The 24,780-nt window shown below is 55.4% G+C and overlaps 1 protein-coding gene across 2 annotated transcripts in view; it reads right to left on the bottom strand.

The window, feature by feature from the left end:
* The window catches only part of FAM91A1 (family with sequence similarity 91 member A1), a 194,358-nt gene extending 172,683 nt beyond the window's left edge, over positions 1 to 21,675 (bottom strand). The window contains exons 1-7 of one of the 2 annotated variants that reach the window (XM_075352899.1): positions 21,459 to 21,675; positions 17,814 to 17,898; positions 14,668 to 14,819; positions 14,363 to 14,420; positions 13,816 to 13,883; positions 12,793 to 12,906; positions 12,603 to 12,693 (exon numbers count right to left, since the gene is read on the bottom strand). In XM_075352899.1, coding sequence (XP_075209014.1) covers positions 12,603 to 12,693; positions 12,793 to 12,906; positions 13,816 to 13,883; positions 14,363 to 14,420; positions 14,668 to 14,819; positions 17,814 to 17,898; positions 21,459 to 21,530 — 640 coding nt within the window. In that variant the 5' untranslated portion in view covers positions 21,531 to 21,675. The remainder of the gene's footprint in view (positions 1 to 12,602; positions 12,694 to 12,792; positions 12,907 to 13,815; positions 13,884 to 14,362; positions 14,421 to 14,667; positions 14,820 to 17,813; positions 17,899 to 21,458) is intronic. The other variant, XM_075352898.1, reaches the window with a different exon arrangement.
* Positions 21,676 to 24,780: the final 3,105 nt, after the last annotated feature.

The raw sequence follows: 24,780 nt of genomic DNA, 5'->3' as shown, positions 1-24,780 counted from the left end.
GGGATCATAGAGTGTCCCTGTGAGTGCAAGACTGCTACCCCTGCCGCCATGACCTTGGTGAACACCCGTGGGGCTGTCGCCAGACCGAATGGCAGAGCTACGAACTGAAGATGGGCTCTGTAGCAATCGGCACGTGGAGATAAGCATCTTTGATGTCTATTGATGCTAGGAATTTTCCTTGAGACATTGAGGCAATGACGGAGCGGAGGGTTTCATCCGGAACCGCCTGGCCTCCACGTGCTTGTTGAGCAGTTTTAGGTCCAGAACGGAACGGAAAGAGCCATCCTTTTTTGGCACCACAACCAGATTGGAGGAAAACCGTGTCTTGTTCCTGAAGAGGAACAGGGATTACCACTCCTTCTGCCTGCAGAAGAGCATCGGCTCGGTGGGGAGGTGGGGACGGTCTGAAGAATCGAGTCGGAGGACGAGAACAGAACTCTGCCCTGTGCACGTGGGCACAATGTCCCTCACCCACCGGTCTGTGACCTGTGGCAGCTAAATGTCGCCAAAGGCGAGCGAGTCTGCCATCAACCGCGGATGCGGAGAGATGAGAGAGCTGAGAGTCATGAGGAGACCGCCTTGGTAGCGGTTCCTCCGTCTGCCTTCCTTGGGCGTGATTGAGCCCGGCCGGAAGCTGAGCCCCTCTGAGGCTTTTCAGCCCTTTTGGACGAGGACAATTGGGACCTGCCCGAGTTTGGGAAGGACCGAAACCTCGACTGTCCTTCCAGGACTGCATTAATAGGGTAAGTCGCAATGCAGACATTGCGAGGTTACGGACGCCCCTGCGGCACAGATGTACATATGCTCAAGACCAGCTGCGCAAGAACAGCTGAAGCTTAGGGTGCCCCTACGGCTGTGAATGCCGGAGCAACCGACACGCCGATAGCCTCATAGACAGATTTCAGCCAGAGTCCATCTGTCAGTCAATGGCATCTTTAAGTGAAGTCCCATCTCCACTGCAACTATGGCTCTAGCCGCAAGCCTGGAGATTGGAGAATCCACCTTTGGACCCTGGGTCCAGCGCTTGACCACGTCAGGGGGAAAGGGATAACGTGTATCCGTAATACGTTTGGAGAAAACGCTTATCTGGTAAGCGTGGTGTTCCTGGACTGCTTCTCTGAAGTCAGCGTGGCCAGAAAAATACTCAATATACGTTTGAGCTACTGAAATGGGACTTCTCCTGCTGTGAAGCTGACTCCTCCGCTGGGGGAGCTGAGGGAGAAAGATCCAACATTCCATATGAGGATGGCCAGGGAGCACTGATCCAGATTGCCCATGGCCTGTCCGGACTGCAAGTCTCTATCCCATTGCAACTCCGTCCCTGTCCTTGGACAGGGTTGACAGGTGGTTCCTTTGGCCACGTCTAGTAGAGACCCCGGCTGACTAAGTGCTACAGGGGAGCATTGCACACAATGGGGTTCAGTGCCGTGGAACAGTATCACATGCAGTAAAAACAGCATCGAAAGCCTGTGTTGCTTATATGCTGCTGCCGACTAGCCATCTAGGATATAGAGCCAAGAATGGCGACCGTACAGTGCAATGTATAGTATACAAGCATAAAGTACAAATGAACACTGCAGCACATGCAATACACGCAGCATAGAAAGCCTGTGCCCTGGCACCCCTGCTTTTCTGCTGCTGTAGACTAGCCATCTAGGGGAATATAGCCCAGAATAGCGACCATACAGTGCAATGTATAGCATACAAGCATAAGTACAAATGAACACTGCAACCCCTGCAATACAACTGGCCTGGACTGCAAGGTCTCCAGGATTTTTGTCATAGTCACAGACATTTTATCAGCAAAAACTGCAAAGTCTGTTCCCGTCACCGGGGCAGGGTTCACAGGCGTCTCTGCCTGGGCCACTACCACCATAGGCTCTGGCTGACGAAGTGCCACTGGGACTGAACATTGCACACAATGTCAGTCATTGGAGCCTGCTGGTAGATTAGCCCCACATGCTGTACAAACAGTGTATACAGCCCGTGCCTTGGCACCCTTGCGTTTATCAGAGCAGTACAGGGTGTCCAGCCAAGAAGCGACCTTACAGTGCAACTATATATATATATATGGTACCAAGAAAAAAGTACACTAATATAACACTGAGGCACTAGTGGGGCCAGCACTAAAGTGCTGCTTACCGCCCGCTTAGGAGCGGGTGTGTGGTCGCCGAAATCCCTTTAGTCTGGGTCTCCCAGAGCCTGCTGCCTTTCCCCAGCCAGACCGCATGTGTAATGGCTGCCAGCGTCCTTGTGGAGAGGGGGGGCGGGCCCTGGGCGTATACAGACGAAGAGCGGGAAGCCTGCTTCCCACTGTGCCTAGTGAGAGGGCTGGAGCATGTAAATAAAGCTCCAGCCCTCGGCGCTGCCAATTGAGCAGCGTCTCTCCCCTACCCTGATTGACAGGGTGGGGGCGGGAACGAAGCGGCGCTAGGCCGCAGAAGCCGGGGGCTAAAGTTAGAAGCGCCGCCGCCGTAAAAGCGCGGTCGGCGCAAAGTCACCGGCGCACCACAAGTCGCAGCTGCGCCGCCGGTCCAGGAGCGGTCGGCGCAGTAGTTCCCAACATGTAACGTCACTCAGCAAAGCTGCAGTGACCCAACCCCAGCGCACAGCGCTACTGTCCCCGGCGCATTATAACGCTCAGCAAGCCTTGAGAGTGTCCGTGCCTGCCGGGGACACAGAGTACCTGAAAGTTGCAGGGCCTTGTCCCTGAACGGCACTCCCGCTCCAAATCCAGCAGGTTCTCTGGGTCTGTGGATGGAGCCCGGCCCCAGGGCTTGGGGGCCGGCAAGATCCCACTTCCACAGAGCCCTCCAGGGGATGTGGAAGGAAAACAGCATGTGGGCTCCAGCCTCTGTACCAGCAATAGGTACCTCAACCTTACAAGCACCACCGCGGGTGAGAAGGGAGCATGCTGGGGGCCCTATATGGGCCCTCTTTTCTTCCATCCGATATAGCCAGCAGCTACTGCTGACTACAAACCGTGGAGCAATGCGTGGATGTCTGACCTCCTTCGCACAAAGCAGAAAACTGGTGAGCCAGTGATCCCACTGGGGGTGTATAGCCAGAAGGGGAGGGGCCTTACACTTTTTAGTGTAATGCTTTGTGTGGCCTCCGGAGGCAGTAGCTATACACCCAATCGTCTGGGTCTCCCAATGGAGCGCCGAAGAAATGGCGCCAGAGTGAGGGGGGGGCGGGGGTTAACCCAGGAGCGGGAACGGAGGGCTAAGGAGATGTACAGGGGAGGGAATCATCTCCTCAACAAGGAGTGTCCCCCCCTGTGCAGGGCGGGCGGCGGGCGGCGCTGCAGTGTCCCCCTGCATGACTGACATGCAGGGGAACAATAACGAAACTAGGCCGCGGCTGAAGCCGGGGCCTAGAGTTATGCACGCGGCCGACAATCAGGCATCATCGGCGCGGTTCTCAGTAATATCTGTGGAACCGGCCGGAAACACATTAAAAAGCAGCGTCATCAAAGAAAATCACTGTCCCACCAATAAAAGTGCCCCACATTGCAGAAGGACCCTTAAATAACGTCTCGATACTTAGCTTTGAGACGCAGGGTCCAGTCCCTGGTGGGGTGGGGGTCCAGTGCTCCGTCCAGCAGGGTCCTGCCAAAGGGCTGCGGATGGAGGCCGGTCTCCTGCAAGGCGGTGAGAACCGTGTTGGCTCTAACTTCAAGCCAGAGCCCCTAAGGGATGTTGAAGGAGCGCGGCATGAAGGGATTTCTGCCCTGAAGTCAACCTTAACAGCACCGCCGCCAGGGGGGTGTGAAGGGACATGCCGGGGGTCCAGTGGACCCGCTTTTCTTCCAAATCTTTAGAAAAAATGAAAAATCAAAAAAGGATGCATGTGTGTGTGTGTGATCCTCCTGACACAAAGCATGAAACTGGCTAGGTCTGGCTAGCAGGGGGTGTATATGCTAGGAGGGAGGAGCTACACGTTTTGAGTGTAGTAACTTTGTGTGTCCTCCGGAGGCAGTAGCTATACACCCCATGGTCTGGGTCTCCCATAGGAACGATAAAGAAAACTTATTGCGCGTACGTTTGGGGAATCGAAATTGGTGTTTCTCCTGCTGAGAAGCCGACTCCTCTACAGGTGGAGGCGGGGGAGAGAGATCCAACACCTGGTTGATGGACAAAATAAGATCATTTACTAAGGCGTCCCCCTCAGGGGTATCAAGGTTGAGGGCGAAGTCAGGGTCAGAGCCCTGAGCTCCCACGTCCACCTCGTCATCCTGAGAGTCCTCAAGCTGAGATCCAGAGCAGCATGAGGAGGCCGGGGAAGAGTCCCAGCGAGGCCGCTTAGCCGGTCTGGGACTGCGATCCGGGCAGGAGTCCTCCGCCTGGGACCTAGGGGCTATCATGGGAGCGCGCTGCGGCGCGGACCGAGAAGGCCCTGGAGGAGACAAACTAACAGGGGCCGGGGCCTGTGAAGAGCCCGGTCTGGACTGCAATGCCTCAAGGAGCTTAGATGACCATTTGTCCATAGACAGTGCAATGGATTGAGAAAGTGACAGAGAGAGTTTCTCAGCGAAAGAGGCCAATGACAGTGACTCTGTCCCTGTAGCCTGCTCAGGGGGAGCAGGGGGATCTACATGAGCCGAGGGGCCCATAAGTGCCCTAGGCTCCGGCTGAGCAAGCGTGGCAGGAATCAAGCATTGATCACAGTGAGGGTAGGTGGATCCCGCAGGCAACATAGCCCCACAAGAGGTACAGGCCGCGAAAAAAACCTGTGCCTTAGGGGCTTTGCTCCTTGTGGATGACATGCTGTAAGCAATAAGTGTCCCTTAGGAGAGCGACCACTGAGGGTATATGGGAAAAAAGAGAATTTTGTTTACTTACCGTAAATTCTTTTTCTTATAGTTCAGACATGGGAGACCCAGACCATGGGTGTATAGCTTCTGCCTCCGGAAGACACACAAAGTACTACACTAAAAAGTGTAGCTCCTCCCTCCGAGCATATACACCCCCTGGATGACCAAATCTAGCCAGTTTAGTGCAAAAGCTGAAGGAGGACATCCACCCATAAGTAGAGATAGAGTAAAACCCGGAATAACCGGAACCTCTGTCTACAACAACAGCCGGTGAAAACACACGGAACAAGAACTGCCAACAGGCAATAGGGAGGGTGCTGGGTCTCCCATGTCGGAACTATAAGAAAAAGAATTTACGGTAAGTAAACAAAATTCTCTTTTTCTTCATCGTTCCTTATGGGAGACCCAGACCATAGGACGTCTCAAAGCAGTCCATGGGTGGGAAATAAACAGAAAACTGAGAAGTAGGCAAAACCTAACTTCACAAATGGGCGACAGCCGCCTGAAGGATGCGTCTGCCCAAGCTCGCATCTGCCGAAGCATGAGCATGCACTTGGTAGTGCTTCGAAAAGGTGTGCAGACTAGACCAAGTAGCAGCCTGACAGACCTGCTGAGCCGTAGCCTGGCGCCTGAAAGCCCAAGAGGCACCGACAGCTCTGGTCGAGTGCGCCTTAATCCCCGGCGGGGGAGGCACCTGAGAACATTGGTAGGCATCGGATATGGCCGACCTAATCCAACGAGCTAGGGTCGGTTTAGAAGCCGATAGACCCTTGCGCTGACCTTTGGTCAGCACAAAAAGAGAGGTGCACCGCCTAAGAGCAGCGGTGCGTGACACATAGATCCGGAGCGCCCGCACCAAATCTAAAGTATGCAACGCTTTCTCAAAGCGATGCACAGGGGCCGGACAAAGGGAAGGCAATGAAATGTCCTGGTTAAGGTGGAAAGGAGACACCACCTTAGGGAGAAAGTCCGGAGTCGGACGGAGAACCACCTTGTCTTGGTGAAAAACCAAAAAGGGTGACTCCGAAGAGAGCGCAGCCAAATCAGAGACTCTCCTGAGAGAAGTTATGGCCACTAGAAAGACCACTTTCTGTGAAAGTCGAAACAAAGAAACCTCCCTAAGAGGCTCAAAGGGGGGTTTCTGTAAGGCCGTGAGGACCAGATTAAGGTCCCAGGGATCCAAAGGCCGCCGGTAAGGAGGAATGATGTGAGATGCGCCCTGCATGAAGGTGCGCACCTGGGCCAGTCGGGCGATACGCCGCTGGAACAACACTGACAGAGCCGAGACCTGTCCCTTGAGGGAATTGAGGGATAGTCCTAGCTGCAGACCGGACTGTAGAAAGGACAGGAGGGTCGGCAAGGAAAACGGCAAAGGAGCATGGCCGGAAGAGCGACACCAGGACAGGAAAATTCTACAAGTCCTGTGGTAAATCCTGGCCGAGGAAGACTTCCGAGCCTGAGTCATAGTGGAGATGACCTCGGAAGGAATGTCTGAAGCCGTCAGGATCCAGGACTCAAGAGCCACGCCGTCAATCTGAGAGCCGCAGAATTCTGGCGGAAAAACGGACCTTGTGAGAGAAGGTCTGGGCGGTCCGGGAGATGCCACGGCACCTCTACGGACAGACTGAGCAGGTCTGGGTACCAAGCTCGCCTGGGCCAGTCTGGAGCAATGATTATGACCCGACGGCCCTCCATTCTGATCTTGCGCAGGACTCTGGGCAAGAGAGCTAGAGGGGGAAACACGTAGGCCAGACGGAACTGGGACCAATCCTGAACCAGCGCGTCCGCTGCCAAGGCCTGAGGATCGTGGGAGCGAGCCACGTAAACCGGGACCTTGTTGTTGTGCCGGGATGCCATTAGATCCACTTCCGGAGTGCCCCACTTGCGGCAGATTGACCGGGGCAGATTGACCGGAACACTGCCGGATGCAGGGCCCACTCGCCGCTGTCCACGGTTTGACGGCTGAGATAATCTGCCTCCCAGTTTTCTACGCCTGGGATGTGGACTGCGGATATGGTGGACTTGGAGTCCTCCGTCCACTGAAGGATACGTTGAACTTCCAACATTGCTAGGCGGATGCGAGTCCCGCCCTGGTGATTGATGTAGGCAACTGCTGTCGCGTTGTCTGACTGGACTCGAATGTGCTTGCCCGCCAACAGGTGGTGAAAGGCTACGAGAGCTAGGAGCACAGCTCTGATTTCCAGCACATTGATCGAAAGGGCTGATTCGGACGGAGTCCAAGTGCCCTGTGCTCGGTGGTGGAGAAACACTGCTCCCCAGCCGGATAGACTGGCATCCGTGGTGAGAATCACCCAGGACTGGATCAGAAAGGAGCGTCCCTGGGACAGAGAGAGGGGCCGAAGCCACCACTGAAGAGAGCTCCTGGTCTGTGGCGACAGAGCCACTAGCCTGTGCAAGGAAGAGGTCCGCTTGTCCCAACAGCGGAGAATGTCCAGCTGCAGAGGACGCTGATGGAACTGGGCAAAGGGAACCGCTTCCATTGACGCCACCATCTGACCCAGCACCTGCATGAGGTGCCTGATGGAATGACGGCGGGGCCTCAACAGAGAGCGCACCGCCAGATGAAGGGACTGCTGTTTGACTAAGGGCAGCTTCACAAGTGCCGGCAGAGTCTCGAATTGCATCCCTAGGTACGTAAGTTTCTGGGTCGGGGTCAGAGTGGACTTGGGCAGATTGACAAGCCACCCGAATTGAACAAGCGTGCCGAGAGTGAGCGAAACACTCCGCTGACAGTCTGCACTGGATGAAGCCTTGACTAGAAGGTCGTCCAGGTAAGGAATCACTGCCAACCCCTGGAGGTGCAGAACCGCAACCACTGCTGCCATGACCTAGGTGAATACACGAGGGGCCGTGGCTAACCCGAAGGGGAGAGCCACGAATTGGAAATGTTCCTCTCCGATTGCAAAACGTAGCCAACGCTGGTGTGAAACTGCAATTGGCACATGCAGATAGGCATCTCTGATGTCGATGGATGCTAGAAAATCTCCTTGGGTCATTGAGGCAATGACTGATCGCAGAGATTCCATGCGAAAGTGCCGCACCTGAACATGCTTGTTGAGAAGCTTGAGATCCAGGATGGGCCGAAAGGAACCGTCCTTCTTGGGGACTAGGAAGAGATTTGAGTAGAAACCTCTGAACCGTTCCCAGGCGGGAACTGGTACAATTACTCCATTGGCCTGCAAGAATGCCACGGCCTGAGAGAAGGCGGAGGCTTTGGAGCAGGGGGGAGTGGACAGAAAAAATCTGTTTGGCGGGCTGGAAGAGAATTCTATCCTGTAGCCGTGGGAGATGATATCCCGCACCCACTGATCGGAGACGTGTTGAAACCACACGTCGCCAAAGTGGGAGAGCCTGCCACCGACCAAGGACGTTGCTGGCGCAGCCAGATAGTCAAGAGGAGGCTGCCTTAGTGGCAGCGGCTCCTCCGTTCTTCTGAGGACGCGGCTTCGTGCGCCAGCTGGGTTTTCGATCCTTGGCTGAGTTAGTGGACGAGGCTGAGGGCTTAGAGGATGACCAGTTAGAGGAACGAAAGGAACGAAACCTCGACTGGTTCCTGCCCTGGACAGGTTTCCTGGTTTTAGTTTGTGGCAAGGAAGTACTCTTCCCGCCAGTAGCTTCCTTAATAATTTCATCCAGTTGTTCACCGAACAGCCGGGACCCAGCAAAGGGGAACCCAGCAAGGTACTTCTTGGAAGACGCGTCTGCTTTCCACTCTCGAAGCCACAAGATCCTGCGGATCGCGAGGGAACTAGTGGAAGCCACCGCCGTGCGGTGAGAAGCCTCCAGAATGGCAGACATGGCATAGGATGAAAAGGCCGAAGCCTGGGAAGTTAAGGCAACCATTTCGGGCATAGAGTCCCTGGTGAGGGAATGCATCTCCGCCAGAGAAGCAGAGACGGCCTTAAGAGCCCACACTGCTGCAAAAGACGGGGAGAACGAGGCCCCTGCCGCTTCATATACAGATGAAGAAGATCAACCTGGCGGTCAGTGGAATCCTTAAGTGAGGTGCCATCCGCCACAGATACAACTGTCCAGGTTGAGATTCTAGACACCGGAGGATCTACCTTTGGTGAATGAGCCCACTCCTTGACCACCTCTGGTGGAAAGGGAAAACGGTCATCAGAACTACGCTTTGGGAAGCGTTTGTCAGGACAGGCCCTGGGCTTGGTCACAGTGGCCTGAAAACTGGAGTGGTTAAAAAACATACTCCTTGCTCTCTTAGGTGAGGTAAACTGGTGTTTTTCTACCAGAGAGGCTTGCTCTTCTGACACTGGTGGATTGAGGTCCAGTACGGAATTAATGGACGCAATCAAATCACTAACATCCGCATCACCTTCAGTTAGATCAATGGGGTACATAGAGGTAGCGTCCGAGCCCACAGTAAAGGCATCCTCCTCGCCCTGCGATTCAGCTCGTGAATCAGAGCCGTGGGATGAGGAAGGAGAAGAGTCCCTGCGTCTCCGTTTAGGAGGACGGGGTCTGGGAACAGATGAAAAATCCTCTGTGAGCTCTGCAGAGCGAGTCGGAGCAGCAGAGGCGCCCTGAGAAGGGGGCTGATACATGGTCAGCAGAGTCCGGGACAGCTGTCCCATGGAGTCGGCAAAGGACTGGGAGATATCTTTAGAAAACGATGCTACCTAAGCCGGGGGTTCAGCCACCGGGGCTGGAGCAGCCGGAGGGACCCCTGGGGAGACTCCAGGCTGAGGCACCACCATGTTAGAGCAGGCATCACAATGTGGATATGTGCTCGGTTCAGGCAGTATGAGCTTACATGCAGTGCATATAGAGTAAAGCCTTGCAGCCTTGCTCCTAGTGAGAGACATGCTGCTGAGGTGGAGGCTCTGCAGTAAAGAATACACTCCTTCAGAATGACCCCCAGAGAGTGTATAACAAAGTCCACAACCAGAGGTTGTGGCTTACCAGACCGTTTTGTGTGCCCTCCGGATTCCACAGCTTGGACCCCCAGACAGATTGCAGAGCTGCAGCAGCCAGCGCCGATCAGTGTGTGAACGCTGATAAAATGGCGCCGGAGTGAGGAGGGGGGGCGGGGTTCAGTCCAAGAGCGGGAACCGGAGGGCCAAGGAGAAATACAGGGGAGGGAAACATCTCCTCAGAGAGGAGTGTCCTCCCCTGTGCTGAACGGCCGGTGGGCGGCGCCGCACTGTCCCCCTGCATGACTGACATGCAGGGGTAGTGAAAACGAAAGTAGGCCGCAGCCGAAGCCGGGGCCTAAATTTTACCATGCGGCCGACAAGCAGGCACCCTCGGCGCGGTTCTCAGGAGAAAACCAGAGAACCGGCCGGAAATCACAGCAAAGTTAAATAACACACTCTCCCCACAATAAATGTACAAGGGACCCCTCAATAACGTCTCAATACTTAGCTTATGAGACGCAGGGCCAGGTCCCTGAGGGATGAGCGCTCCGTCCGGCAGGGTCCTGAAAGGGCTGCGGATGGAGATCGGTCTCCTGCAAAGCAGTGAGAACCGTGATGGCTCCCACTTCAAGCCAGAGCCCGAGGGATGGTGAAGGAGCGCGGCATGTAAGGCTCCAGCCTTGTAAAATCAACCTTAACAGCACCGCCGACACAGTGGGGTGAGAAGGGACATGCCGGGAGTCCAGCTTGGACCCGCTTTTCTTCCAACTCTTTGAAATCAAAAATCAGATGAGAATGCATGTGTGTGTGACCTCCTGAACACAAAGCATTGAACCGGCTAGATTTGGTCATCCAAGGGGTGTATATGCTCAGAGGGAGGAGCTACACTTTTTAGTGTAGTACTTTGTGTGTCCTCCGGAGGCAGAAGCTATGGGTCTCCCATAAGGAACGATGAAGAAAGGTTCTACAGCCGTTCCATAATAATAATAATAATAATAATAATAATAATAATAATAATAATAATAATAATAATAATAATAATAATAATAATAATATATATATATATATATATATATATATATATATATATATATAATCACGGCACCCTAGGGGAACCAGCACCGGGTGACCGGTGTCTTACCAACCGCTGGTGTCCTCCAGATTCCCTGTCGTGGGTCCCCCGGAGCTGTAGAGCTGTGCAGCTGCAGCATACACCGGCAGAATGCCAAACATGGCCGCCGGAGCTCTCAAGGGGGGAGTGAAGCCATGGGCGGCGCCGGTAAAAGGCGGGAATCTGGAGGCCCCATAGTGGTCCATGAGAGGGGAGGGGAGACATGCAAAGATGCTCCAGCCCTCTGTCGGTAATCCCGCCCTTACCCCTGACAGGCAGGCCCGGGGGCGGGATTTTTCGCGACTAGGCCGCGATGAAGCCGGGGACTAAATTTAAGGCCGTGCCCGACAAGCAGGCACGGTCGGCGCGGAAGTCCGATGAAAAAACAACGGACGGCGCTACTGGGGAGAAAGGCGACCTCTCTCCCCGTACCGTCCCCACATGGGGACACAGAGTACCTTCAAGGTTGCAGGGCCCGGTCCCTGGGGATGAAAACGCTCCGGTCCAGCAGGTTCCACCAGGGGCTGCGGATGGAGCACGGTCTCAGCAGGTGAATGACCGGTGAGGCTCCCACTTCTCCCAGAGCCGCATAAGGGATGGTGAAGGAGACGGCATGTGGCTCCAGCCTTTGTACCCGCCATGGGTACCTCAACCTTAACAACACCGCCGACATAGTGGGGTGAGAAGGGAGCATGCCGGGGACCCCATAGGGGACCTCTTTTCTTCCATCCGTCATACTATGTATGAGAAATCTTTTTTTTTTTTTCTATGAGTAGATGTGTGCCTCCTTCCACACAAAGCATAAAACTGAGGAGCCCGTGGTCCACGGGAGGGTGTATAGGCAGAGGGGAGGGGTTACACTTTTTACTTTGTGTGGCCTCCAGAGGCAGAAGCTATACATCCAATTGTCTGGGTCTCCCAATGGAGCGACAAAGAAATTAAAAATTGCAGTAAGCTGATGGGTAGGAGTGCTCAGTCATGACTCCAATTCAGCCCAGATACAGGAGTCACTAGGTAGGGTCCCAGTATATGATACGCCTTGACAATGGCTTCTGGGCTCACATAAAAAGGGCTATATTTTAAAACTAAGTGTTTCCATTTTTAAACTTTCCTTAGCAGTAAATCATAATGAAAGTTTCTATATTCAATATCTGTATACCTTAGCGTCTTAGACCGCAGCTAGTTATTTGGTCATTTAGGGGTTGTTTTTTTTTAAGCACCTGTAAAATCCAGACATATTGTGCAGAGTATTTAGCCGAAGTGAAAATGCCGTAAAGCAAGAGTCAGTCCTCACACTGAAAAGTGACTATGCACAAGCCATTTATAGTCCCCCTAACTTGTGCCCTGCATTTTCTTCCTGTGCAGAGACTGTCATTCCTGTCCTACTGCACCAAGGATGTCTACCGCAATGCCATAGGGAGTAGTGGAGAGTCTGTCCACCACCGCACAGCACAAGAAAGGCAGGGAACGCCTTTACTACTTGTCGCCGTTTTGGTGTTAACCCTTATTGTCGCTTGCTGCTACCTTCCTGCCCTTGCTTTTCTCCTGACGCTTTTATTGTTTATTCCTGTGAGTATGCAATGTGTCACTTGATACCACGCAACCCCCCCCCCCCCTACTCATGCCACCATAGTCATTATCTTGTATTTAGTAATAATGCAACTTCGGTCTCCGATGAGAGGACAGCAAAATGCAAATGGAGGGCACCAGATAGGGGGACTATTCATGACAAATAGATTCTCATACACATATACACTAGGCCTCCAGCACCGTTACTTACTATGGACGACGTTGTGCTCAAGGGAACCTGCCAGCTGGGGACCAGAATCAATGATTTTATCAATTGTTCTTTTCTCAGTGTTGCTGCAAATCTAAGGAGAATTTAAGAAAACGGAAATTTTCAGACGTAAACAATGAATATTTCTATTCCCTGACAGCAAACAACATGCCAAAAATGCTGGTGTGCATACCTTGATGTCGTCCTCCGTGATGTACCCGGCCTGCACCACCCACCAGGCCTCTATCGTTATGTCCACCGGCTTTACTGGCAGTAAGTCACGGGCTGTTTTCCTTCTGAAAAATTTCTGTGGGGGGAGGGGGGTGGGACAAAAAAATTAAATAAAAAAAAAAAAAGGTCAGATCACCATCGCCGTACAGAGAGAAAAACAAAATCTTCCAGACTGAGCTGGTTGTACGCTTTCTCGGCCGGGAAGTGAAAGGAGTGAGCTACACTCATGCATAAGGCACGAGGATGAATGCGGTGCCGGAGAAAAATCGGACATTTACGACGTATTCTTGGATTTACCGTAAAAGATCCAAGACCTTTTCAGTGTATGACTATTACTCTTCACTTACTCAAGGTAGGACGAGCTCTTTAAAGCACACTTCTTACATTTTATTCTAACCCAAACAAAGGAGATCCACTAAGATGATGGGTGACATCACCGCCAGTCTGATATCCAGCCCGTCCCACAAGGATGATGGGTGATATCCCGCGTGCCCGATATCCCCGACCATCCGATATCCAGGCCCTCCAACAAGGATGACGGGCGACATCTCGCCCTTGCGATATCCAGGCCCTCCCACAAGAATGATGGACGACATCCCGTCTGCCCGATATCCCCGCCTAGTCGATATCCAGGCCCTCCCACAAGGATGATGGACGACATCTCGCCTGCCCGATATCCCTGCCCTTGCGATATCCAGGCCCTCCCACAAGAATGATGGACGACATCTCGCCTGCTCGATATCCTCGACCATTCGATATCCAGGCCCTCCCACAAGGATGATGGATGATATCCCGCATGCCCGATATCCCCGACCATTCAATATCCAGGCCCTTCTATAAGGATGATTGTGATATTCCTGCGCATCCGATATCCAGGCCCTCCCACAAGGATGATGGGCGATATCCTCCCTGACCAATATCTTGCCCTGTCATCCCAGGCATACGGCACCAGTAACATCCCACCACCGGTAAGCATCCTCCTTACCTTAGACGATCTACACTGGTTCATCAGATCAATGTACTGGTTCCTTCCGATACCGAGCAGTCTTAGGCCTTCAAAAGAAGAAACCATATAACATTATTATCTGCACACTTAAAGGGGGTGCCAGACGAATTACATTTGATCCCTTAGTCACAGGACGGGGGTCCTGATTCCCTGTCCTTACTATTTATGAGACTGCTGAGAGTATAACTCAATCAGTCCTATAGACCTTGAAAGAATATTGGTGCTCATGTGCAACCAGGATAATTTCTGAAAACAAGAGCAAGAACAAGGGATCAGGACCCCTATTGTACTGACCAGCGGGGGTCCCGATACCCTGTCCTTACTATTTATGAGACTACTGAGAGTATAACTCAATCAGTCCCATAGACAATGAAAGAACATAGGTGCTCGTCTGCGGCCAGGATCTTTTTGTAAAGAATGAGGAAGAACAGGGGGGCTCAGGACCCCCTATTGTAGTGACCTGCGGGGGTCTTAACGACCAGTCATCGTTCATCTATCCTAACGGCTGCAAAGCCCCCATACTCACAGTCTGCGGCGGTGAAGTTGGGCAGGGAGTCGTAGCTTTTTTCACTGTTCATTATGTCCTACGGGAGAAGAAAGAAATAATGATTTGCTGAACACTCGGGCTGCACCATCAATTCATTGCTTCCAGTTTCAAGATCTCTGCTTGCGGTCACACAAGTAGGTATCCTCGCTTACTTAGTGTGGATAAAACTAACTCGGTCGTGTGATGGACACACAGGGGCACTACAAGACCCAGCTCCGAATATAGGTTTGAAGATCGCAAACAATCACAGTTAATAGCTCTGGATATGGGGGCACGCTTCTTACCTCCATTATTCCGATATAGTAGGAGAAGGGGGTGATCCGGAGGCCTTTCACCATGATGTCAGACAGGTGGAAGGGGTACAGCATCAGGTGGTCCCGGCTGTATTTCAGGAGGTCCTCATAATATTTGCGCTCGTCTTTTTTCACATGTTTCACTAAACATAGAATAAATATATATATTGATTAGCTGTAGGTCGGATCTACGAGGGGGTGAGACACTGATGGCACGTCCACAGGCTACAGAGGTGCAGCGGTGGGAGGTTATAAAGGCATATCCAGGGGTACAATATTGATGACCTCACTATCCAGGGGTACGACACTGATGACCTCACTATCCAGGGGTACGATACTGATGACCTCACTATCCAGGGGTACGATACTGATGACCTCACTATCCAGGGTTACCATACTGATGACCTCACTATCCAGGGGTACGACACTGATGACCTCACTATCCAGGGGTACGATACTGATGACCTCATTAGGACAGGTCTTCAATATCAGATTGGAAGGGGTTGAACGTCCAGCCCACCCCCTGCTGATTAGCAGGTACCACTGCGGCTGGGAATAAACAGTGCAAAGAACCAGGACAGCACAGCGCCATACACCGAGTAGTGGCCGATCTGGGGTACTGCGGCACAGATCTCCTTCACTTTTGTAGTAGCTGTCGTAACAGTGTGCAGAGCCGCGGTGACCTGCTAACAGTTGAATGGCGGAGTCTGGGTTTCGGACCCCCACTAATCTGAAAATAATTACTTATCCCAAGGACAGGTAATCAATATCAGTCTTGGACAACTCCCCTAATGACTGCACCTCCTTTCAGCACTCCTACTCTGCACTCATTACCTGTATTAACTGCACCTGTTTCAATTCGTTACCTGTATAAAAGACACCTGTACACACAATCATACCATGGCCAAGATCAAAGAGCTGTCTAAGGACACCAGGGCACAATTGTAGACCTGCACAAGGCTGGGAGGGGCTACAGGACAATAGGCAAGCAGCTTGGCGAGAAGGCAACAACTGTTGGCTCAATTATTAGACAATGGGAGAAACACAAGCTGACTGTCAATCTTACTGGGTCTGGGGCTTCATGCAAGATCTCGCCTCGAGGGGTAAGAATTATTCTGAGAAAGGTCAGGAATCAGAACAGAACTACACAGGAGGACCTCGTGAATGATGTGAAGAGAATTGTGACCACAGCCTCAAAGATTACCGTTAGTAACACATTATGCCGCCATGGATTAAAATCCTGCAGGGCACACAAGGTCCCCCTGCTCACCTCAGCACATGTCCAGGCCCATTTGAAGTTCACCAATAACCATCTGGATGATCCAGAGGAAGCATGGGAGGAGGTCATGTGGTCAGATGAGACCAAAATAGAACTTTTGGGCATCAACTCCACTCGCCATGTTTGGAGGAAGAAGAAGGATGAGCACAACCCCAAGAACACCAATGCAATTGTGAAGCATGGGGGTGAAAAAAAAAAAATCATACTTTGGGAGTACTTTTGTACAAAGGGGACAGGACTACTGCACTGTATTGAAGGGAGGATGGATGGGGTCATGTATCACAAGATTTTTGCCAACAACCTCCTTCCCTCAGTAAGAGCATTGAAGATTGGTCGTGGCTGGGTCTTCCAGCATGACCAAAACCCGAAACACACAGCCAGGGCAACTAAGGAGCAGCTCCGTAAGAAGCATCTCAAGGTCTTTGAGTGGCCTAGCCAGTCTCCAAACCTGAACCCAATAGAAAAACTTAAGAAGAGCTTAAACTCAGTGTTACCCAGTGACCGCCCCGAAACCTGAAAGATCTGGAGAAGATCTGTATGGAAGAGTCACTGAAACCCCTGCTGCAGTGTATGCAAACCTGGTCAAGATCTACCGGAAACGTCCGACCTCTGTAACCGCAAACAAAGGTTTCTACCAAATATTAAGTTCTGTTTTTTTATTGTATCAAATACTTATTTCATGCAAAAAATGCAAATTAATTAACAATCCTACAATGGGATTTTCTGGATTTTTTTTTTGTTTATTCTGTTTGTCATGGTTAAAGTTACCTACGATAAAAATTACAGACCTCTCCATTCTTTGTAGGTGGGAAACGTGCAAAATCGGCGGAGGATCAAATACTTATTTTCCCCACTGTATGCGGACCTGTGCCTTCAGCCCTTCTTTCTGCTATTTCACTAGTGTACGCGGGCGGATAGAGAGTGTTTCCCCCGCCGCACGAGAAGACTCCGTAGAATTCTGCGTGTAGTTGGTTACCATGGAGGCAAAGTGCGCTGCACAGCGGCTGTGTACGCAAAATGAAAGGAGATATTTTTTAAAAGAAAATTCCGAAAAATGTTTTTTTTCAGGTGCACGGAAGCAATTAAAATAAAAAGTCACTGACCGCTGCTGAAAAAGTGCTCCGAGGAAAGTGGGGGAGATAGGTCAGACGGCTACTACTATGTGGGGTGAAGGGGAGGACACTTATCGCTGCAACTCTACCTCTAAATGAGGGGGTACAATGGCTACTAACAAGGCATTTATGGGGCATCCATGCTTCTGTGACTACCAGGGTGAAAGGAGGACCCGGATGCAGCCATATTACAACTGGGGGAAGGGGAGATACCGCCATTTCTAGAAGATGAGTGACCCTGATGCTACTATACAAAAAAGGTGGGCATCAGTTAATAAGGGGGGGGCAGGGGAGCCAGAAAGGGGTCCGGACTGCAGCGAGCCGGCGGAGTTTGATTCTTTAAGTAAACTTCACGTCATTACTAGAGAGCGGCGAATCCTTCTCAATAAGGTCCGCTGTGAACAGCCCCTCTCCATATAGAAAGAAGACCCCCCGCATCAGCTCCCAATGCCAGGGGCACCCCCAAATTACACAACACACACAGCCTAAGATAAGATGCGGGCTCTGTGCTATCACTAATCATGGGGGGTGTTTCCAAAAACACATAGTAACTCTGGTAAAGTATGGCTGGCAGTCTTCAGAAGCAGCGCCACATCTGTGCACAGGCTGTACGCGGTACTGCAGCTTAGCCTCATTCACTTCAAAGGAGCAGAGCGGAAACACCGCGCACAACCTGCAACAGCTGGGGGACTACAAGTTGCAGACCACTGCCTACAGCACATTGTATAGTACGCTGCGCTCCTCACCCAGGTTGTTGCGGTATCTCAGCTGGTTGCGGATGCTGTACAGCACGACCTGCTTCTCATATTCCTTCTGCGAGTTCCCCAGACTCTAAGGAGAAGACGATTTACAGCAATTACAGCAGCGGCAGCGCAGGGGGAGATGTACATCAATAAGAAAGGGGAAACGGAACATAGCATAGACAGTGAGCAGGACGGTGCAATGCGGGGACGCGGCGGTGCAGGGAGGCAGCAGGACGCGGCGGTGCAGGGAGGCAGCAGGACGCGGCGGTGCAGGGAGGCCGCAGGACGCGGCGGTGCAGGGAGGCCGCAGGACGCGGCGGTGCAGGGAGGCCGCAGGACGCGGCGGTGCAGGGAGGCCGCAGGACGCGGCGGTGCAGGGAGGCCGCAGGACGCGGCGGTGCAGGGAGGCCGCAGGACGCGGCGGTGCAGGGAGGCCGCAGGACGCGGCGGTGCAGGGAGGCCGCAGGACGCGGCGGTGCAGGGAGGCCGCAGGACGCGGCGGTGCAGGGAGGCCGCAGGACGCGGCGGTGCAGGGAGGCCGCAGGACGCGGCGGTGCAGGGAGGCAGCAGGACGCGGCGGTGCAGGGAGGCAGCAGGACGCGGCGGTGCAGGGAGGCAGCAGGACGCGGCGGTGCAGGGAGGCAGCAGGACGCGGCGGTGCAGGGAGGCAGCAGGACGCGGCGGTGCAGGGAGGCAGCAGGACGCGGCGGTGCAGGGAGGCAGCAGGACGCGGCGGTGCAGGGAGGCAGCAGGACGCGGCGGTGCAGGGAGGCAGCAGGACGCGGCGGTGCAGGGAGGCAGCAGGACGCGGCGGTGCAGGGAGGCAGCAGGACGCGGCGGTGCAGGGAGGCAGCAGGACGCGGCGGTGCAGGGAGGCAGCAGGACGCGGCGGTGCAGGGAGGCAGCAGGACGCGGCGGTGCAGGGAGGCAGCAGGACGCGGCGGTGCAGGGAGGCAGCAGGACGCGGCGGTGCAGGGAGGCAGCAGGTTGTTGCAGTGCAGGGAGGCAGCAGGACGCGGCGGTGCAGGGAGGCAGCAGGACGCGGCGGTGCAGGGAGGCAGCAGGACGGTGCGGTGCAGGGAGGCCGCAGGACGCGGCGGTGCAGGGAGGCAGCAGGACGTGGCGGTGCAGGGAGGCAGCAGGACGTGGCGGTGCAGGGAGGCAGCAGGACGTGGCGGTGCAGGGAGGCAGCAGGACGTGGCGGTGCAGGGAGGCAGCAGGACGTGGCGGTGCAGGGAGGCAGCAGGACGTGGCGGTGCAGGGAGGCAGCAGGACGTGGCGGTGCAGGGAGGCAGCAGGACGTGGCGGTGCAGGGAGGCAGCAGGACGTGGCGGTGCAGGGAGGCAGCAGGACGTGGCGGTGCAGGGAGGCAGCAGGACGTGGCGGTGCAGGGAGGCAGCAGGACGTGGCGGTGCAGGGAGGCAGCAGGACGTGGCGGTGCAGGGAGGCAGCAGGACGTGGCGGTGCAGGGAGGCAGCAGGTTGTTGCGGTGCAGGGAGGCAGCAGGACGTGGCGGTGCAGGGAGGCAGCAGGTTGTTGCGGTGCAGGGAGGCAGCAGGTTGTTGCGGTGCAGGGAGGCAGCAGGACGTGGCGGTGCAGGGAGGCAGCAGGACGTGGCGGTGCAGGGAGGCAGCAGGACATGGCGGTGCAGGGAGGCAGCAGGTTGTTGCGGTGCAGGGAGGCAGCAGGACGCGGCGGTGCAGGGAGGCAGCAGGACGCGGCGGTGCAGGGAGGCAGCAGGACGCGGCGGTGCAGGGAGGCAGCAGGACGCGGCGGTGCAGGGAGGCAGCAGGACGCGGCGGTGCAGGGAGGCAGCAGGACGCGGCGGTGCAGGGAGGCAGCAGGTTGTTGCGGTGCAGGGAGGCAGCAGGTTGTTGCGGTGCAGGGAGGCAGCAGGACGTGGCGGTGCAGGGAGGCAGCAGGACGCGGCGGTGCAGGGAGGCAGCAGGACATGGCGGTGCAGGGAGGCAGCAGGACGCGGCGGTGCAGGGAGGCAGCAGGACGCGGCGGTGCAGGGAGGCAGCAGGACGCGGCGGTGCAGGGAGGCAGCAGGACGCGGCGGTGCAGGGAGGCAGCAGGACGCGGCGGTGCAGGGAGGCAGCAGGACGCGGCGGTGCAGGGAGGCAGCAGGACGCGGCGGTGCAGGGAGGCAGCAGGACGCGGCGGTGCAGGGAGGCAGCAGGACGCGGCGGTGCAGGGAGGCAGCAGGACGTGGCGGTGCAGGGAGGCAACAGGTGGTTGCGGTGCAGGGAGGCAGCAGGACGCGGCGGTGCAGGGAGGCAGCAGGACGCGGCGGTGCAGGGAGGCAGCAGGACGCGGCGGTGCAGGGAGGCAGCAGGACGCGGCGGTGCAGGGAGGCAGCAGGACACGGCGGTGCAGGGAGGCAGCAGGACGCGGCGGTGCAGGGAGGCAGCAGGACGCGGCGGTGCAGGGAGGCAGCAGGACGCGGCGGTGCAGGGAGGCAGCAGGACGCGGCGGTGCAGGGAGGCAGCAGGACGCGGCGGTGCAGGGAGGCAGCAGGACGCGGCGGTGCAGGGAGGCAGCAGGACGCGGCGGTGCAGGGAGGCAGCAGGACGCGGCGGTGCAGGGAGGCAGCAGGACGCGGCGGTGCAGGGAGGCAGCAGGACGCGGCGGTGCAGGGAGGCAGCAGGACGCGGCGGTGCAGGGAGGCAGCAGGACGCGGCGGTGCAGGGAGGCAGCAGGACGCGGCGGTGCAGGGAGGCAGCAGGACGCGGCGGTGCAGGGAGGCAGCAGGACGCGGCGGTGCAGGGAGGCAGCAGGACGCGGCGGTGCAGGGAGGCAGCAGGACGTGGCGGTGTAGGGAGGCAGCAGGACGCGGCGGTGCAGGGAGGCAGCAGGACGTGGCGGTGTAGGGAGGCAGCAGGACGCGGCGGTGCAGGGAGGCAGCAGGTTGTGGCGGTGCAGGGAGGCAGCAGGACGCGGCGGTGCAGGGAGGCAGCAGGACGCGGCGGTGCAGGGAGGCAGCAGGACGGTGCGGTGCAGGGAGGCCGCAGGACGCGGCGGTGCAGGGAGGCCGCAGGACGCGGCGGGGCAGGGAGGCAGCAGGACGCGGCGGGGCAGGGAGGCAGCAGGACGCGGCGGGGCAGGGAGGCAGCAAGACGCGGCGGGGCAGGGAGGCAGCAGGACGCGGCGGGGCAGGGAGGCAGCAGGACGCGGCGGGGCAGGGAGGCAGCAGGACGCGGCGGGGCAGGGAGGCAGCAGGACGCGGCGGTGCAGGGAGGCAGCAGGACGCGGCGGTGCAGGGAGGCAGCAGGACGTGGCGGTGTAGGGAGGCAGCAGGACGCGGCGGTGCAGGGAGGCAGCAGGACGCGGCGGTGCAGGGAGGCAGCAGGACGCGGCGGTGCAGGGAGGCAGCAGGACGCGGCGGTGCAGGGAGGCAGCAGGACGCGGCGGTGCAGGGAGGCAGCAGGACGCGGCGGTGCAGGGAGGCAGCAGGACGCGGCGGTGCAGGGAGGCAGCAGGTTGTTGCGGTGCAGGGAGGCAGCAGGACGCGGCGGTGCAGGGAGGCAGCAGGTTGTGGCGGTGCAGGGAGGCAGGTGGCAGCGGGTCGTGGCTGTACCGGTCAGGCTGGTGGCAGCTGCATCATGTGACAGACTGATCTCTGGTGTCAGGTGACCCGGGCAGTACCTGCTTGACGTTGGCCGGCAGTTTGGCCCACGGGTAGTTCTGTCGGATGTGGAATTCCACGTCAATATTCATGGTGAGCGCTCAGAGCGGAGCCCGCGCATCCCGTCACCGCCTCATCACCCCGGCTGTCAGCACTGCGCCGCTCCGCTCTGCCTCCTGCAACTTCTCGGTAGCAAATTACTTCCTCATTGGACAGCAGCCAGGATGGCAGACGTGACGTCACTTCCGGTAGGGCGGAGAATACACCATACGTCACGTACTAGAAACCTCTTCCATGTCACTGTCTGCACCCGCGGAGGCGGCCATGTTTGTGGAGATGATTTATTCTTATCGTTGTTGTCATTATTGTCCTCACAATGATGAATTATCACCATGCTGTAAATGTTGATAGAGGTTGTTATAACTATTGTCATTAGCAGGAGGACATTTTACTGTAGACAATGTTATTATAGCCTACTAGTAGCTAAACGGTGAAAAGTCGAGAACTAGGATCGAGTACCGCGCATGCGCAGACTGAGACACTGCCTCCTCTCCTGCCGAACCGCCCACCCGAGCTTCGTGCACCCGCCTGGAAACCCGCAAATATTCAAGGCTGCATTGTAGTGCCACAATAATTAACCCTCACACCACCAGCCGTATAAAGCTAGCTATATACAGATCGGGGCGCTATATACCCTTGGAGGGAGAGCTGTATACCCTTGGGGAGCTATATACTAGGGAAGTGAGCTGTATACTCAAGTGGAGAAGAGCTGTATACCCTTGGGGGGACAGGAGCTGTATACATTTGGGGTGGAGAGCTGTATACCCTTGGGGGAACTATATACCACGGAGGGGAGCTGTATACCCTTAGGTGGAGAGCTGTACACAATTGGGGGGAGGAGAGCTGTATACCCTTGGAGGGGACCTATATAATACGGAGGGGAGCTGTATACCCTTGGGGGAGAGGAGCTGTATACACTTGGGGGGTGGAAAGCTGTATACCCTTGGGGGAGCTACTTACCATGGAGGGGAGCTGTATACCCTTGGGGAGAGAGCTGTAGACCCTTGGGGAAGACCTGTATACCCTTGGGGGAGCTATATACCACGGAGAGGAGCTTTATACCCTTGGGTGGGAGAGCTATATACCCTTGGGGGTATGAGATCTGTATACCCGAGAGGAGAGCTGTATACCTTTGGGGGAGCTATATACCAGGGAGGAAGCTGTATACCCTTAGGTGAACCTGTTTACGCTTGAGGGGGAGAGCTGTGTACCCTTGAGGGGGAGAGCTATGTACACTTGAGGGAGAGCTGTATACCTTTGGGAGCAGAGCTGTATACCCTTGGGGGAGGAAGCTGTATACCCTTGGGGGGACCTGTATACCCTTGAGGGGGGAAAGCTGTATACCCTTGGGGGGAGGGGAGCCATATACCCTTGGGTGGAGGGGGAGCGATATACCAGGGAGGGGAGCTGTATACCCTTGTAGGGGAACTGTGTAACCTTGGGGGGAAATGTGTACATTGGGGGAGCTTCATATGGAGAAATGGGAGAACATATATACCGATACATAAGGGCACTATACGGAGGCATGGGGGGTGGCTGCATACATTGGGGGGTTGCATGCATGGGGGTGGCTGCGTACAGGAGGAGCTGTAAACATGAGGGGCTTCCTGCGTTGTCTGTTGGTCATGAGTGGCTTAATACAGGAAATGCGACACTTGTAGCCCATGTCTGGAAAAGTGCTATGAAAAGCGCCCATGTTGCACCAGCAAAGCGCTTGTAAAAAGTGTTCAGAAAGGCGTTGGTGAGCACAGACAGCCCCATTAAAGAACATGGGTTATTTTCCAGCGCTTGGGCTTAAAAGGCCATAGGAAGCAATGATAAAAAAAGCCAATTCACTGAGCTCTTTTGCGAGTACTAATCTCCGCTTGCAAAATCGCAGTGATTAGTGCTCTCAAAAGTGCTGGTGTGAAAGAGGCCTTAAGGCCACTTTACACACAGAGATAAATCTGTGGTAGATCTGTGGCAGATCTGTGGTAGATCTGTGGCAGATCTGTGGTAGATCTGTGGTTGCAGTGAAATTGTGTACAATCAGTGGCAGGTTTGTGGCCGTGTACAAATGGAACAATATGTCCATGATTTCACTGCAACCACAGATCTGCCAAAGATTTATCTCTGTGTGTGACGGGGCCTTTAGGCTAATTTCACATGGGTGCTTTTTCTATCACTACGGTAATTGCTGTGCTTTGGCAGCAGCGATTAGTGCTGGAAAATAGAACCCAGGAAAAGATTTTGAATTACCGCCAGGAAAAGCGGGCGCTTTTACCAGCAGCATTGAATACATGGGGCGGGGTGCCCCGCTGGAGAAGTGCGCCGCTTTTCCCAAGTGCTAAGCACTCGTGAAGAAGCGCTAGTGTGAAAGCCCTTGCTCGGGACAAGCGCGTCATTTGCCCTCTGGAGCACGCTTGCTTTAGTCAATACTGCCTCGAAAAGCGCCAGCTTTTCCTTCAGAGATATATATATATATATATATATATGTGTGTGTGTATATATATATATGCACCGCCCCCGTGTCAGCAGCCGGAACTGCTCAGATCCGGATCTGCGGTGGCTCGAGGGGTCTCCGGACCCGGGGGTCATGCGGCCACTCAAAACGAAAGGGGGGTATTTACAGGGGACTGTATAGTTAAAGTTCATGACGCGACCCACTGTGTGTCGTAAGGTGGAGTACCACCGCTGCCGTTGGGAGCACCCGATGGTGATGGGATGGCAGCCAGGTGTTTAACCCCTCCGTGGGTAGGGGGAATGCCCCGGGGCTCGGTGATGCTGGCAGAGGGATACCGTTAGGGAGGTAAGGGTCACTGCGTACTCACTCAGTCCAATAACGCTGACACCGACAACTTGTAAACCAAAGTTCTGAGCACCGCTGCAGCAGGGAGGGCGCAAGCCTGGGTCCCGTGCCCGTTGGTGTTCCTTGTTAGCCTGTGGCCTTTTCCTTGGCACCTTTCTACTGATTGGCCCCTGTAGTGTAAAACTAGTCGGGTCACGCTCCTCAGTGTGGCTAACTGGGTGAGCTTCATCTCAGGGTTCACGCTTGGGATTTTCTGGACTGCAGAATGGGAAAGTCCTATCCCCATCGTTGCGCTAGTACCCCGATTTTGGAGCGGGTGGAGAACAAATCTTGAAGGCTCTGTCCTCGTCGGGTGAATTACCAGGACGCTTGAAGCTACTTCCCGGCCTAGGGTCCACGTACCCCGTCGTGCCCTGGCCCTTGCCCGGAGATGGCACAAGGCCGCCGGCTGCCCTCCTTGGCAGTTTCGTGCCCCTTGTCACGATCCCCTGCGA

This window comes from Anomaloglossus baeobatrachus, chromosome 6 (genome assembly GCF_048569485.1).
Source record: "Anomaloglossus baeobatrachus isolate aAnoBae1 chromosome 6, aAnoBae1.hap1, whole genome shotgun sequence".
In the NCBI taxonomy this organism is placed as follows: domain Eukaryota; kingdom Metazoa; phylum Chordata; class Amphibia; order Anura; family Aromobatidae; genus Anomaloglossus; species Anomaloglossus baeobatrachus.
The sequence above is the reverse complement of the archived record's forward strand: the minus strand, read 5'-3'. Positions and strand labels throughout refer to the sequence as shown.